This window comes from Aquarana catesbeiana, linkage group LG02, assembly GCF_042186555.1.
Source record: "Aquarana catesbeiana isolate 2022-GZ linkage group LG02, ASM4218655v1, whole genome shotgun sequence".
Lineage (NCBI taxonomy): Eukaryota > Metazoa > Chordata > Amphibia > Anura > Ranidae > Aquarana > Aquarana catesbeiana.
In genome coordinates, this window is record NC_133325.1 from 339,715,673 (window position 1) to 339,730,964 (window position 15,292).

The 15,292-nt window shown below is 45.0% G+C and overlaps 1 protein-coding gene across 1 annotated transcript in view; it reads right to left on the reverse strand.

Moving 5' to 3' along the window:
* Nucleotides 1–9,156: 9,156 nt before the first annotated feature.
* The window catches only part of GEMIN8 (gem nuclear organelle associated protein 8), a 90,678-nt gene continuing 84,542 nt past the window's right edge, over nucleotides 9,157–15,292 (reverse strand). Inside the window, exon 4 of the mRNA XM_073614877.1 lies at nucleotides 9,157–13,995. Within this exon, the coding sequence (XP_073470978.1) occupies nucleotides 13,739–13,995 (257 nt within the window). The 3' untranslated portion in view covers nucleotides 9,157–13,738. The remainder of the gene's footprint in view (nucleotides 13,996–15,292) is intronic.

Consider the following 15,292-nt stretch of genomic DNA (forward strand, 5'->3'; position numbering starts at 1 on the left):
CAAATACAGCCACTGTGCCCATCATATGCAGCCACTGTGCCCAGCAAATACAGCTGCTGTGCCCATCAAATACAGCCACTGTGCCATCATATGCAACCATTGTGCCCAGCAAATACAGCCACTGTGCTCATCAAATATAGCCACTGTGCCATCAATTACAGCCACTGTGCCCATCATATACAGCCACTGTGCCTAGCAAATGCAGCCACTGTGCCAATCATATGCAGCCACTGTGCCCAGTAAATACAGCCACTGTGCCCATCATATGCAGCCAGGCGCGTCCCCCGGCTGTCACTTCACCAACCCCCCTGTCCCCCCACGGCTGGTCCGGTGGCACTTACCGCTCATGTGGCAGGGCTCTGCTCCTCTCTTGGAGTGATGGGACTCTCCTGCAGTGGCGGGAAGCAGCGGCTCAGGTGCCTGCTCGGCTCCTCAGGCCTTCTCTGCCATGTCTCCTCCTCTTCCGCCAAAGCGTTAGGCATCCAATAGGATTGCCTAATGCTTTGGCCAATTGGGAGACAGGTCTCACTGACCTGCCTCCTGATTGGCAGGGAGGAACGTTAGTGTGAAAATAGCGAAAATTAATTCGCTATGTCACACAACAGGGTGGGATTGGGATGCAGTGCTCTGCGCCCCGATCCCACCCTGTTTTGAAGCCGATTAGAGCATTGGGCTCTATTCACATGCTTCAAGATACACACCCCGCCTATCCCCGCCATAGTATTTTATGTGTCCGGCGTCCTGAAAGGGGCTGGGCACATAAATAGGGAGGGCGGCGGAGGTGTTAGGGGGGCGGCGCTCACCCTGCACGGGCCACCACTGGCCCATCATATGCAGCCTCTGTGCCATCAATTACAGCCACTAGGCCCATTATATGCAGCCACTGTGCCCACCCTGCACGGGCCACCACTGGCCCATCATATGCAGCCTCTGTGCCATCAATTACAGCCACTAGGCCCATTATATGCAGCCACTGTGCCCATCATATGCAGCCAGGCGTGTCCCCTGGCTGTCACTTCACCAACCCCCCTGTCCCCTGCAGCTGGTCCGGCGGCACTTACCGCTCATGTGGCGGGGCTCTGCTCCTCTCCTGGGGTGACAGGCTCTCCTACAGTGGCAGGAAGCGACAGATCAGGTGTCCGCTTGGCTCCCCAGGGCTTCTCTTCCATGTCTCCTCCTCTTCCGCCAAAGCATTAGGCATCCAATAGGATTGCCTAATGCTTTGGCCAATCGGGAGACAGGTCTCACTGACCTGCCTCCTGATTGGCAGGAAAGTTAGTGTGAAAAAAGCGAAAATTAATTTGCTATGTCAGTGCTCTGCGCCCCAATCCCACCCTGTTTTTAAAGCTGATTAGAGCCTCTAGCTCTAATCACGTGCTTCAAGATACACACCCCCCCCGCCTATCCTCGCCATAGTATTTCATGTGTCCGGCATCCTGAAAGGGGCCGGGCACATGAATAGGGAGGTCGGCACCCATGCACCTACAATGCACGGGCCGCCACTGCCCTAATACCTACATGCTGAGCCTCTATGGTTAAAAGAACTGAAATTCAATGAATGAAAGGTGCTGGTCAGGGACAGTCAGGCTGAGGAAGTAAATGCTAGATGATGTCGGACATACTCCTGACTGGCTGCAGCTTCTAATTCACACTGTGAAGGTAATGCTGGAGTTTGGCTTTAAACTTTTTTTTTAACTTAAAGCATTTGTTACATAGTTACATAGTAGGTGAGGTTGAAAAAAGACACAAATCCATCAAGTCTAACCTATGTGTGTGATTGCATGTCAGTATTACATTGTATATCACTGTAAGTTTTAGTGAATGGCTGCGTGTCTTATTAAATTCCCTTACATGGAAAAGTTTTATCCCTATTGTGGGGTCACCAGTACGGTATTTGTACATTGAAATCTCTGGAGAAGCGTCTCTTCTTCAGAGAGAACAAGTTCAGTGCTCGTAATCTTTCCTCATAACTAATGTCCCCTTTATTCCTTTTTTTCTGGACTCTCTCCAGTTCCAGCACATCCTTCCTGAGGACTGGTCCAGGTGCGGCCGTACCAGAGTAGAGTAGAATGGTAGAATTGTCATTTTATCTCTGGAGTTAATCCCCTTTTAATGCATGTCAATATTCTGTTTGAATTGCTTGCAGCAGCCTGGCATTGCATGCCATTGCTGATCCTGTCATCTACTAGGACCCCAGGTCCTTTTCAATCCTAGATTCCCCCAGAGGTTCTCCCAGAGGTTCTCCCCCCCAGTGAGTAGATTGCATTCATACGCACCCAAATGCATTATTTTACATTTTTCCACATTAAACCTCATTTGCCATGTAGTTGCCCACCCCATTAATTTGTTCAGATCTTCTTGCAAGGTTTCCCCATCCTGCGGAGAAGTTATTGCCCTGCTTAGCTTAGTATCGTCCGCAAATACAGAGGTTGAACTGTTTACCCCATCCTCCAGGTCGTTTATGAAAAAATTAAATAGGATTGGTCCCAGGACAGAACCCTGGGGGACCCCACTTTCCACCCCTGCCCATTTCAAGTACTTCCCATTTATCACTACCCTCTGAACTCGCCCCTGTAGTCAGTTTTCAAACCATGTACTCACCCTATGGTCCATGCCAACTGACCTTACTTTGTACAGTAAACATTTATGGGGAACTGTATCAAATGCTTTTGCAAAATCCAGGTACACCACATCTACGGGCCTTCCTTTATCTATATGGCAGCTCACCTCCTCATAGAAGGTTAATAGATTGGTTTGGCAAGAACGATTCTTCATGAATCCATGCTGATTACTGCTAATGATATGGTTGTCATTGCTAAAATATTGTATATAGTCCCTTATCATCCCCTCCAAGAGCTTGCATACTATTGATGTTAGGCTAACTGGTCTGTAATTCCCAGGGATGTATCGTGGCCCTTTTTTAAATATTGGTGCTACATTGGCTTTTCTTCAGCTGGTACCATTCCGGTCAGTAGACTATTCGTAAAAATTAGGAACAATGGTCCGGCAGTTAATTGACTGAGTTCCTTAAGGACCCTCGGGTGCAAGCCATCTAGTCCCATTTGACTTATTAATGTTAAGTTTTTCAAGTCTATTTCTAATTCTGTCCTCTGTTAGCCATGAGGGTGCTTCCTGTGACATGTCATGAGGATAAACATTGCAGTTTTGGTTACTAAAGCCCCCCCAATTCCCTCGTGAAGACTGAGAAGAATACATTCAATACCTTAGCCATTTCTCCATCCCTAGTAACCAGATTCCCTTCATCATTCTTTATGGGACCAATATGATCTGACCTCCCTTTCTTACTATTTATGTACTTAAAGAATTTCTTGGGATTTTTCTTACTCTTCTCCGCTATGTGCCTTTCATGTTCTATCTTAGCCGCCCTGATTGCACCCTTACATTTCTTGTTGCATTCTTTGTAAATTTATTTCCCATTGGGATGCACTGGCTAATGCCCTTTTTTAATATGCTCTTAAAGCATACCCATTTCTTCTCCGTGTTCTTTGCTCCGAAGATGTTATCCCAATTTGTATCTTCTAGCAAGGCTCATAGTTTAGGGAAGTTGGCTCTTTTGAAATTCAGTGTCTTTGTATTCCCCTTATGTTTCCTATTGGTGTGATTTATACTGAAACTAATTGACCTGTGATCGCTGTTTCCTAAATTGCCCTGTATTTCTACATCCATGATCAAGTCTGTATTATTGGTAATCAGTAGGTCTAGTAACACTTTGTTTCTAGTTGGTGCGTTTACTATCTGAGCCATGAAATTGTCCTGCAAGACATTTGGGAACTGGCGAGCCTTAGATGAATGTGCAGTTCCTTCCACCCAGTCTATGTCTGGATAATTAAAATTCCCAATTATGATGACAATTCCCATCCTTGCCGCTAATCCAAATTGTGATAGGAGGTCAGCCTCCTCCCTCTGGTTAGGGGGCCAATAGCATACTCACAGTATTACTTTCCCCTTAGTTTCATCCCTTTGCAGCTCTACTTAGTGATCTTAGTGATGTCATCTCTCACATTCACTTGTACATTCACTTGTACATTATTTTTCTCTGGGTTTTGTAAGGTGAATGAATGTAGTAGTAGTAGACTGGGGCAGTGCATGAATAATGGACATTAAGTTATAGAATTAAGTGACATAAAGGGTTATTAATATGATCCTCTAATGTAACTAATAATTAATGCATTAATGTATTAAGATATGATATATGATGAATGGATGTACATATTTTAATGTTGATTTTTTGATGTAAAAAGAATAATAAAAAGAGATTTGATACAATTGTACATTATTTTTGATACACAGGCATACCCCCTTTTTTACCCTCCCTATCCCTGCGATATAGGGAATACCCTTGAATGGTTGGCAGCCAATCATGAGAGCTGTTGAACCAAGTCTCTGAAATTCTTACAAAATCAAAATCCTCCTCGAACAACAGTAGCTCTAGTTCTCCCATCTTGTCCGCCAGGCATTGGTGAACATGCCACGTAGTTTAAACTAGTTGCATACCGTCTCCTTATTGGGTGTTCCGAGGTTGCAAATAGGACTTGTTACTATACTTAATTCGGGTTTAGGTGCTTTAGTCAACCTACCACTAATGCCCCCAATACTACCCTCTGGAATATGTTCTGCGCTATCTCTACCTCTGGACCCCCCCATCGCCTAGTTTAAAAGCCCCTTTAACTTTTTGGCCATCTTCACTCCCAGCAGATCTGCTCCCTCCTCATTTAGGTGCAGTCTGTCCCTTCTATAGAGCTGGTGACTGACTGAAAAGTCGGCCCAATTCTCCAGGAACCCAAACCCCTCCTTACTACACCAGCTCCTCAGTCTCTTGTTTACTTCCCTAATCTCCCTCTGCCTTTCTGGTGTGGCTCGAGGTACCGGTAGTGTTTCTGAGACTACTATCTTGCAGGTCCTTTTCCTCAATTTAGCTCCAAAGTCCCTGAAATTGTTTTTTAGGACACTCCATCTTCCTCTGACTTTGTCATTGGTCCCTAGCCCCAGTAATCTGTCCCCCAGATCCATGAGGTGCCGAACCCGAGCGCCCGGTAGACAACATACAGTTTGGCGCTTCAGGTCTTTGTGACTTCTAAGAATTGAGTCCCCTACCACCAGAATTTCCTTTCCCTTGTCTTTACTTCCACCCTCACTGGAGAAGTTATTCCCCTGGCAGCTAGGGCAGTCACTCAGCTCCAGCAGTGCTGGTCCCTGACTGGTATCACCAATGTCACTCAACGGGGCATACTTATTGGGATGTTCCAGCCCAGGACCGGCCTCCCTGGCAGTTTCCCCTCTACCCTTCCTGACTGTCACCCATCTACTCTGCTTTGTTGTCTGCCCCTCTTTATCTTCTTCTGCCTCTGTGCTGGCCCCTGCCTGGTACGATCTTAACTCTCCTTTAGTGTGGAGGGTCTTCTCAGTGTTGACAGTTGCTTCCCTAGATTCAGAACCTGGGCTTCCAGGGAAACAATCTGCTTACATTTTGCACACCAGTATTCGCCCTCGATCGGATGATCAAGGAACGCATACATGCCGCAAGATGTGCACCGAGTCACATCTCCACACCTGCCAGGCATCGTACCTACTAATTAACTAACAACTAGCTTCCTGACACTAATACCTAGCTTTCTGACACTAATACTCAATATACAGGTACTCAACAATACAATACACGGGTACTCACAGTCCACGTGCACTCACAGCACTTGTGCACTCACAGTTCTTACCCCAACACTTCATATTCTTGATATAGTGTATGCCTGCTGTATCATGTACTTGTATTAGAAAGTATCCTGTTCTCTTTGTATGCTTCCTTTATGTGAAATCACTGGTGTTCCTGCCAATCCCTCTGCTTTCCTATTAAAAACTGACCACACTAAGCAGGGGAACACACCGTGGTCAGTTCTCTAGCTATGCTGGGAACTTAGTGTGCTCTTCTCCAATGATCAGACTTGTCCTGACATGCCCCTCCTGCACAGCCATTCACTGGGAAGCTCAGTATTCTGCTGCTTCTTCTCCTCCCAAATCTTATGCAGTGGAGAACAGAGGGAATGTGATCACTTATAAAAATGGGAAAAATAGATTTATAATGTATTTTTATATCTATACAAAAATGTTTTGCCTTTCATTTCTATTTTAAACTGAATGGGCTGTTTTACAAGGTGATCATTTACAATCACTTTAATGCATTACCTGCATTAGGGGGAAAAAAAACACCCCTCTACCTGCACCCCCCCCTCCATTCCTAAACACTTATCTGCCTCTTCCAACACTGTCCCAGATACAGCTCCACTCCTCTCACTTCTTTTTTTTACAGGAGACACTAAGGGCATAGGGAGCCATAGGCTCCTGCTGGTGTCAAACTCCTGTGAGGAGGGAGCAAGGGCATAGCTTACTGGTGCTGTGTGTGTCTATGCACTCACAGAGCTTGGCTCAGGAGAAGGCCGTCACAGGTGCTCCCCATAGCACATTGCTTGCTAAGGAGGCACCTGGAGCAGGAAGAAGCTGACAGTGCTGGCAGGGGACCGAAAATAAAAAAAGAATGGAAAGGGCCTGTTGTCCTACCTACAGGCACTGTAAAAGCCCTGCTCAATCTGTCTGCGATCGACCTTGGGTAATTAATATGTAGCGAGGTCCCGGAACCTCTAGGGGCCTAATGGTGACCTCCACAGTCAGGGTGAGCTGACATCCTTCTTGGTTGAATGGGTTACAATGCATTGTGGGTGTAATATAAGCTGAAATTATGGGCGCCAGACACTTTTTGAATGCAAAGAGATTTATTGTCTCTCGAACCAGAACTGTGGGAGAGAGGGTTAGGGCCAGGACACCCTTAAGTAGATGCAATGATAATTTGCAGACTCCGAGACTTCTATAGGTAGACAGCTATTCAGTGGAAGGCCTCCAGCTGCACACCACTTCCGTATAGGTAGGACCGCTGTATCCTATGGCAAAAATCTTGTAACAGTCACTAATGGTAATGGTACATGGTACTTAACTATTGGTAACACAGAATAGTTCTCCTTGCACGCTACAGTTGCTCACTGTAGGTCTTCACTCACTGAGCTCCCAGTCTCTCAGACCCAATTGTCACTGGATCCCCTGAGCTTTTCCATTTCCATTACTCAATATCTTCCTCAAGCGTCACCCCCTGCTTCCCTGCTGGGTCCCTGGCTTGGCACTCACAGATACTCAAGTGTCACCTCTGCTGTCCTGCTGGGTCCCTGGCTTGGCACTTGCTGAAGTTTTTACCACTGCTTCTCCGTCCCTGCCTGGTGAGAAAGCTGCTTTGGTACTGCGTCCAGCTTACTCACAATGGTCTCCAGTAACAAGGTGGATAGTCCCTTAGTGGTGACAGCTTCCCCTCTACCCCCGACCTCAACTGGTTCCCAGTCTGGCTGAACCCTTACTCTCGGTTGGACTCGAATCCTGCAGTCTCAACCCTGTGCTGCTTCTCCTGCTTCTGGATAGGCCCTCAGACAGCCTAGCAGCCAGATGTCCCCAGAATAGGCCTCAGGCTTCTGGCCTAGCAGCCCGGGGCAATCATAACACACGTCCACCTAGACTGCCGTCCAGGTGGCACAGAACCCCATCAACTGACTCCACCCAAACAAATAGGCTCTCCCAGCAGGCCAAGAGACTAAAGAAATCCCCCTCCAATTGGCTGAGACACTCCATCCATTCATAACCTGACCTTGTTAAGCCCTTGTCTATCTATGTCACCATCATAACGCCACCTAGCGACAGAAGAGAGAAGGTGCAGCAAGTTCAGAGAGAGGAATCAGTGGATCTACTAACAATTAACCAGGGCAACTACTGCCTGGCAAACTAAATTTACTTACCAACCCTGTCTAAACACCAGGGTACTACAAATATAAAACTAAGTAGAAGGTAAACTTAGGGGTTTTCTGACAATAGCACTGGCGGTTTACCCAGTGATTGTATTCCATTCCAATGACAGGAGATGCACTTTTAAAAAATGAAATAGAGCAGGGGTGTCAAACTCAATGTTATCGAGGGCCGCATCAGTGTTATGGCTGCCTTCAAAGGGTCGGTTGTGTCTCAAACTATTTAAATGTATCTACTCTTTATTATATTAAAAAATTGCCTCTGCATTTAAATATGATTTTAGTAATAACTTAAGTAACAACTAGCTAAGGAGTGTGCTATGTACAGAGTTCAGGAGTACACGGAGTACAGACTGCAAAGTTCAGAGGTTTGCTATGTACTGAGTGCATAATTCAGGAGTGCACTGTGTACAGAGTGCAGGGTTCAGGACTGCGCTAAATACAGAGAGCAGGATTCAGGAGTGTGCTACATACAGAGTGCAGAGTTCAGGATTGTGCTGCGTACAGAGTACATGAGTGCAGGACTTAAGGGTGCACTGCATAAAGAGTGCAAGGATCAGGAGAGCACTAACACAGAGTGCAAGAGTGTGCTATGTACAGAGTGCAGGACTTAAGAGTGCAGGGTTCAGGAGTGCGCTACATAGAGAGTGCAGGATTTAAGGATGCAATGTGTACGGAGTGCAGGGTTAAGGAGTGCACTATGTATAGAGTGCAGAGTTCAAGAGTAGATGTCGTAAAGACTGTAGAGTTGAGGAGTGTGCTATGTACAGAGTGCAGGGTTTAGGAGTGCATTACATACAGAGTTCAGCAGTGCGCCATGTACAGAGTGCAGGGTTTGCACCCCCACCTTTACACACATCTCCCTCCACAGTCATCATCTACCAACCCCCCAAAGCTTCCTAGCATCTTGCATCCGGTCTGGCTCTAGCACCAGTGTACTAGTCTAGCAACTTTGCCTCGCCATGCAGGGAGTTCGTTGGTCAGCATCTGTCTACGCTGTAAGTGCTTGCAGGGATCTGTGAATGCCATGAGTTGCAGAGAAAAACTGTCCTTGTAAACACAGAAGGCTTCTAAGTGACATCAGTGAGCGGGGGAAAAAAAGCCATGGGTTCGAGGGCCATATGACATGGCCTTGCGGGCCGGATTTGGCCAGCGGGCCTTGTGTTTAATATACATGAAGTATACCATCCTAAAAAAAAACAGGTGTGTACAAGCTCCGTTTTAATTGCCTTATTACTATAATGATTATTGGAAGCACAGCAACATGGCCAGATTTAGGCTTGACAGAATTCAATGATAGGTGAAGATGTTTTTACTTTTTATTGCCCAAGTGAATCCGATATATATATGACCAAAGGCACAGTGTGATACATAAAAAGAATCACTGCTCATCCATATAACATTGCATTTCACACACAACGCTCACATCATATTAAAACGTTCAGATTCCAATTGACATGGTAATAGCTCACAGACGAGAAAATACGAATAGGATAAACAGATCATTTTGCAGTGAATTCTACAACATCACACACACAGAAAATCAATTAACAGGAGTATGTCAAGATGAATCCATATGTGGGGAACATAACATGTTAATTTTCAAATACCGTTTTTTTCTATCATCTATATTTGATCTGTTGACTATTATTGTGTGCAACAATGTAGACTAGCTTAATTTTATGGGCCTAAGTTTAAAGACAGCTCACCTTTACTCTGTGTATCATCAATGAATTAAAGTAGATTTGTCAAGTCTCTGAGCAATGAAGGTAAATCTTCGCTTCCATAGAGTAGTAAGCCCAATATGCCTGAAACCTTCTTCACGGAATCTTCAGGTCTTAATCCATACCAGACTCCTAATCAGTCTGGATATACATATCAGGTGGGTTCTTATAGTACATGACACTAGTTGATTGGGTCCATGTCATCTTGACCAATTTACAAAATAACAGCCACAATTCAATGCATACTTTGTGCAGAATGAAGGATTCATCAAAATAATTGAAATGTGTCAATGGCCTGAAACTTTGGAAGATCCTACTGTGGCACAGGGGAGGAAATCTGTCCTTCAAATGGCATAAAGCTACAATTATCAACTGTTTGCAGATGTTTTAGCCAACCAGTGTCCATCTATAACTGAGAGATCAAACTAGTCTTTAAATATACTCTCGGGAGTCACTTTATTAGATACACATTGCTAGTAGTGGGTTGGACCCCCTTTTGCCTGCATAACTGCCTTAATTCTTTATGGCATAGATTTAACAAGGTGTTGGAAACATTCCTCAGAGATTTTGGTCCATACTGACATGATACTATCACGCAGCTGCTGCAGATTTGTCAGCTGCACATCCATGATGTGAATCTCCCATTCCAACGGTGCTCTATTGGATTGAGATCTGGTGCCTGTGGAGGCCATTGGAGTACAGTGAACTCATTGCCATGTTCAAGAAAGCAGTTTGAGATGATTTGAGCTTTGTGACATGGTGCATTATCCTGCTGTAAGTAGCCATCAGAAGATGGATACACTGTAGTCGTAAAAGGATGGACATGGTCAGCCGCCACACCATTACACCACCAGCCTTAACCGTTGATACAAGGCAGGATGGATCCATGCTTTCATGTTGCTTATGCCAAATTTTGAACCTACCATCTGAATGCCGCAGCTGAAATTGAGACTCATCAGAGCAGGCAATGTTTTTCCAATCTTCTATTGTCCAATTTAGGTGATCCTGTGCAAATTGTAGCCTCAGTTTGCTGTTCTTAGCTGACAGGAGTGGCACCCAGCGTGCAAGAAAATCCCAGTAGATCAGCAGCTTTTGAAATACTCAGACTAGCCCGTCTGGCACCAACAACCATGCCACGTTCAAAGTCACTTAAATTCCCTTTCTTCCCTATTCTGATGCTTGGTTTGAACTTTAGTAAGTCAACTTCACCAAGTCTAGATGCCTAAATGCATTGTCTGCCATGTGATTGGCTGATTAGCAATTTGTGTTACCAAGCAATTGAACAGGTGTACCTAATAAAAGTGGCCCGTGAGTGTATAAGGCAAACCAATATGGAAATATTTTTTACCCTTTTATGAACAGCATGCGCCCTCAAGGTGAATACTTTCTGCTAGTGTTAGGCGAATGGTTCGGGCAGAGTAAAGGTTTGGCCCGAACTTCACCCGTATTCTGTGCGGGCTGTTCGCTCGCCAAACGCACAGCCAATATGTTAAGGAGGGGGGCCGGGAAGCCAATATACCCCATACTCATTCAATGAGGTGGGATCTGGGGCCCCCTTGTTAAAGGGGGCTTTCAGATTCCCCATAAGCCTCCCACCCACAGACCTCCACAACCACAGCCTAGGGTTGTGGGGAAGAGGCCCTTGTCACTATCAAAGGGGCTTTGGGGTGGGGGAGGCAGCATTCCCCACACCCCAAAACACCCACCCCCTTTTGAGGGCATGTAGCCTGGTATGGCTCAGCCTGTCAGGCTGTGTGCTTGGATAAGGGTCTGGTATGGATTTCATTTTTGCAGCATGTTCTCTACATGCCACAGATGTGCCATTTTATAGGCAGAGTAAGGGGACCCCCAGGCACTATATGTAAAGGATTTTTTCACTTCAAGCATCATTAAAATCACTGCTCCTTTAAAACTGATCATGTGTTAAAAACATTTTTGCATTGATACATGTCCCCCAGGGCAGTACCAAGACCTCCATACCCTTCTCTGGCCAATTACTTGCATGTAAGCTTTCAAAATGGGGACTTGATTTCTCATGTTCAGCTCCCATAGACTTTAATGGAGTTCGCAGTTTGGCCCATCTCTATTTTCTACACTACAAACTATCAAATCAATAGTGTAAGTACTCACCATCCTCCTGGTAGCTGGCTTTGGCCATGCCCTTCCTAAACTATGTACCATACTATTGGTTATTGAGTACCTTTACCTAGGCATTCAGGGGGTGGGGCTTTAAATAGAGGATCAGAGGTGTTAAGCAAGCACCTGGAGAAGCTTATTTTTTGGCTAGTAAGATTTTAAATAAATGACTTAATACCTGGTAACTAATCATCAAAGAAGTTATGAGGGAGAGTGACCCTTTCTAGGAAATCCTACATAAAACAATATAAAAAAAAAAAAAAAAAAAAAAAAAAAAAAAGGTTATATCTATATGGTAACAAAAGACAATTGAAGATACAAAACAGGCGCTGCGTTTTGTTTTCCAATTAGTAAAATAAAATGTGATACATTTGCTGGCGAACAAACTGCAAAGCTCCATGCACACTAGCTCCTAGAAGCTATTAGCATTATTTTTTCTGCTCCTAGAAGCTAGTGTTATCCTGTGTCCATACACACTACTTTATAAGCTTTTAGCTTTTTTGAGCTTCAGCTGTAGCTACCCCCTATTCAGGCACTGGGTGCCTGAATTACAGTGGTAGGGGGTGTTTTTGAAGCACCTGATTAGAGCCATAGACTCGAATAGGCTTCAAAAAAGGTGCACTGCAAGCGCAAACCATTGCCCTCGCAGTGCACCCAGGTGTGTTAGCCACCTCTCAGCCAATCAGGAGGCCCGGATGTATAACCGGGCACCTGATTGGCTGAAGGCAGAGGCGATCCCATTGGTGCCAAGAAATACAGAAAGAAGACATGCACGGAGGAATCCTGCATCCATTGCCGCCTGACACGCCACCACGATGGGGTAAATGCCAAGCAGACAGCGGGCGGGCACATAGGCTATAATTGATGGGGCACAGTTGATTGCATATGATGGGCACAGTGGCTGCATATGATGGGGCACAGTTGGCTGCATATGATGGGCACAGTTGGCTGCATATGATGAGCACAGTTGGCTGCATATGATGGGTACAGGTGGCTGCCTATGATGGGCACAGTGGCTGCAATTGATGTTTATGTTTCAGTATTTTTCAGTTTGCGCACCCCCAAAAATTTTGAGCACCAGCCGCCACTGGGTAAGCCTATAAGGCTTACCTATAGGTACAGGAAATATCGCCTATACGTGCGCCGTTTAGGAGCTATTTACTTTGTACTGCGACGATGATGTCATTGGCGCATGCGCTGTGAAGAACCAGCCCTCCGTGACGTTTCTTCATTAGTGAGTGCTGTGAATGGCGGCTCCCATGCGCATGCGCGGGAGTGACAACACGTGACTCCGGCCAGTCACAGAGCCAGAGTCTGTGGCCCCGGAAGGAAGAGGGGTGAACATGGATGCGGCCTCCAGCGGGGACAGCACGGGCTTTGTTTGCAGGTGTCACATAAAGTGCTAGTATGCGATGCATACTAGCACATTATGCTATTACTTTGCAGGGAACAAAAAAGGAAGTAAAATTCTTCAGGGTTTACTTCATCTTGAAGATTTTATGACAGCCATAAGAAATTCTTACCCTGGAGTTCTTTCATTGTGTAGTCCCTGATTTTTCATGGGTTTGCAACTTTCTAAAACAAAAAAAAAACAAAAAAAGTTTTTGTTTCTGATCTCTATTAATTTGTGACCTTCTAACCTTTTTCCTAGTGTTTTGTCATGTATCAACAACAGGGAGCCATCCCAAGGAAAATGTCTACAACTAGGTGTAACTGTTTTTGAAATGTATTCCTATTTAGCTCTGCTATAGATACTTTATTAAGGTATTCTTTGTTATCACACAATAAGAAAAATCAATAACATGTAACTTAGATTCAAATATAAAATTCTGAACAAAGATAATATAAACAAAAAAAGACCATTATGCCTTGAATATCTGTTGAAGCTTTACAGTCCATAAATGTATTCTGCTATTGCTATAGTAATGAAGAGGTAACCAATGTAGAACATAAGCCGTTTCGTTAAATTCACATGTTGTTACAACTGCAGTGTCTGACAATATCACATAAAAATGTTCAGATCTTGGACTATAACTTCAATGGGATGATTGGCCAGTACTTGGGCTGTTTCTTATCGCAGTGTCTGTCAAAATTAAGCTGTATGGCAGTTTCCATTCCTTGGATCTTCGCTGCGTCCTCTCCATAAAGTTTCTTCATCTCTATTCTACGCCTTTCCCCGGGCCTCTCAGAAGGAGGTTGTGTGGATCGTTTTGTGGGGACATGAAGGTCGTGTCCTGCGTCTACATACTGTTCCTGCATTTCCTCATCCAGCTGCTGTTGCCTCTCTGAAATTACATGACACAATTATTAATAAAAGAAGTTAAATGTGCAGATAATGAACATTACAATGAGTCAGATAAGCAAAGAACATCCAAGATCAATTTATTTTACAACTTTTGACCAATTGCTTGGGGATTTATCCAGAACTAGAGAACACAATTATTGATGGAGATCTAAATCTATCTGATGTAGAGCAAATAGATAAACATAATGTTCTGAGGCTAAAATGCATGTAGAAAATTTATGACATATACATAACTACTGTGACCCATATGCAAAGAACTTAGAATGCCGCTCAAAGCACTACAAAACCTCCCTCTGCAGCCCAAAGCCCAGGAAGGGTGTGGTTGTTCAAACAAGCTCATTCAGGCTAGCATACGCAAATCATAGGACAAAAAGGTAGAAACGCCACACACTGGAGCCTGGCCACTACACAAAAGGTTAAAGATATAGCTTCAGCCTAAAGGGCTGTACACGGGCCGAAATTTGGATGGCATTGGTTGGTTTATATTGAAAAGCTATTAGCATTTTTTTGAGCTTCAACGTCTAGGAGCTGAAAAAACGTTGTTTTTGTAGAGTTTTTTTCGGCAGAAAAAAAAGCTGAACGCTCCTACATGCTACTAAATGCTAATAAAAACACCACTACCAGCATTTTTTTTATCTGTAATGTACTGTAAAAAAAAAAAAAAAAAAAAAAAAAAAAGCTTTAAAAACAAAAAACGCTCTTGAGAGATGGAGCTCCTCCTTCCAAACAGGAAACACATTGCCCATTTTTCTTTTAAGGTGGTCCCTCAGGTCCCTGGTCAGTTATCCAAGAGAACCGAAGGCCGCAATCTGAATAACATGCAAACATAACACAACCCTACAAGGTTAAAACATTAGGGTGGGGATCCAGCAAACTGAGCGAGCATGATGACGTAGTGTTCGTCATGAAGGGAGGGGCCCGAGTGTGTCCGCCGTGTGTGGAGCCAGTACTGACCCCAAGCTAGCCGTGGCAGCCCCAGAGGAGGAAGGAGATAGGGAATCGCCCGGGTCCCGTGCATGACATACTGGCCGGCTGACGTAGTCTTCGCCCGGAGATCCGATGTGTACTTGGAGGAGGACGTGAGAATTGATAGAGCGTTGACTGAGCCGGGCTGCGGGCGGGGAGCGTGAGTTGCGGACTCCTTCCCCCCTTCTCCCTCCCGCCTCCCACCCTCCCGGCGTGCTATCCTCGGTACATTGGAGCAAGTCCCTCGGATCCCCCCCAACTCAAGGTCAGTAAGGGCTGATTTGATTGTCAACAGGGGAGAGGACCTGCTG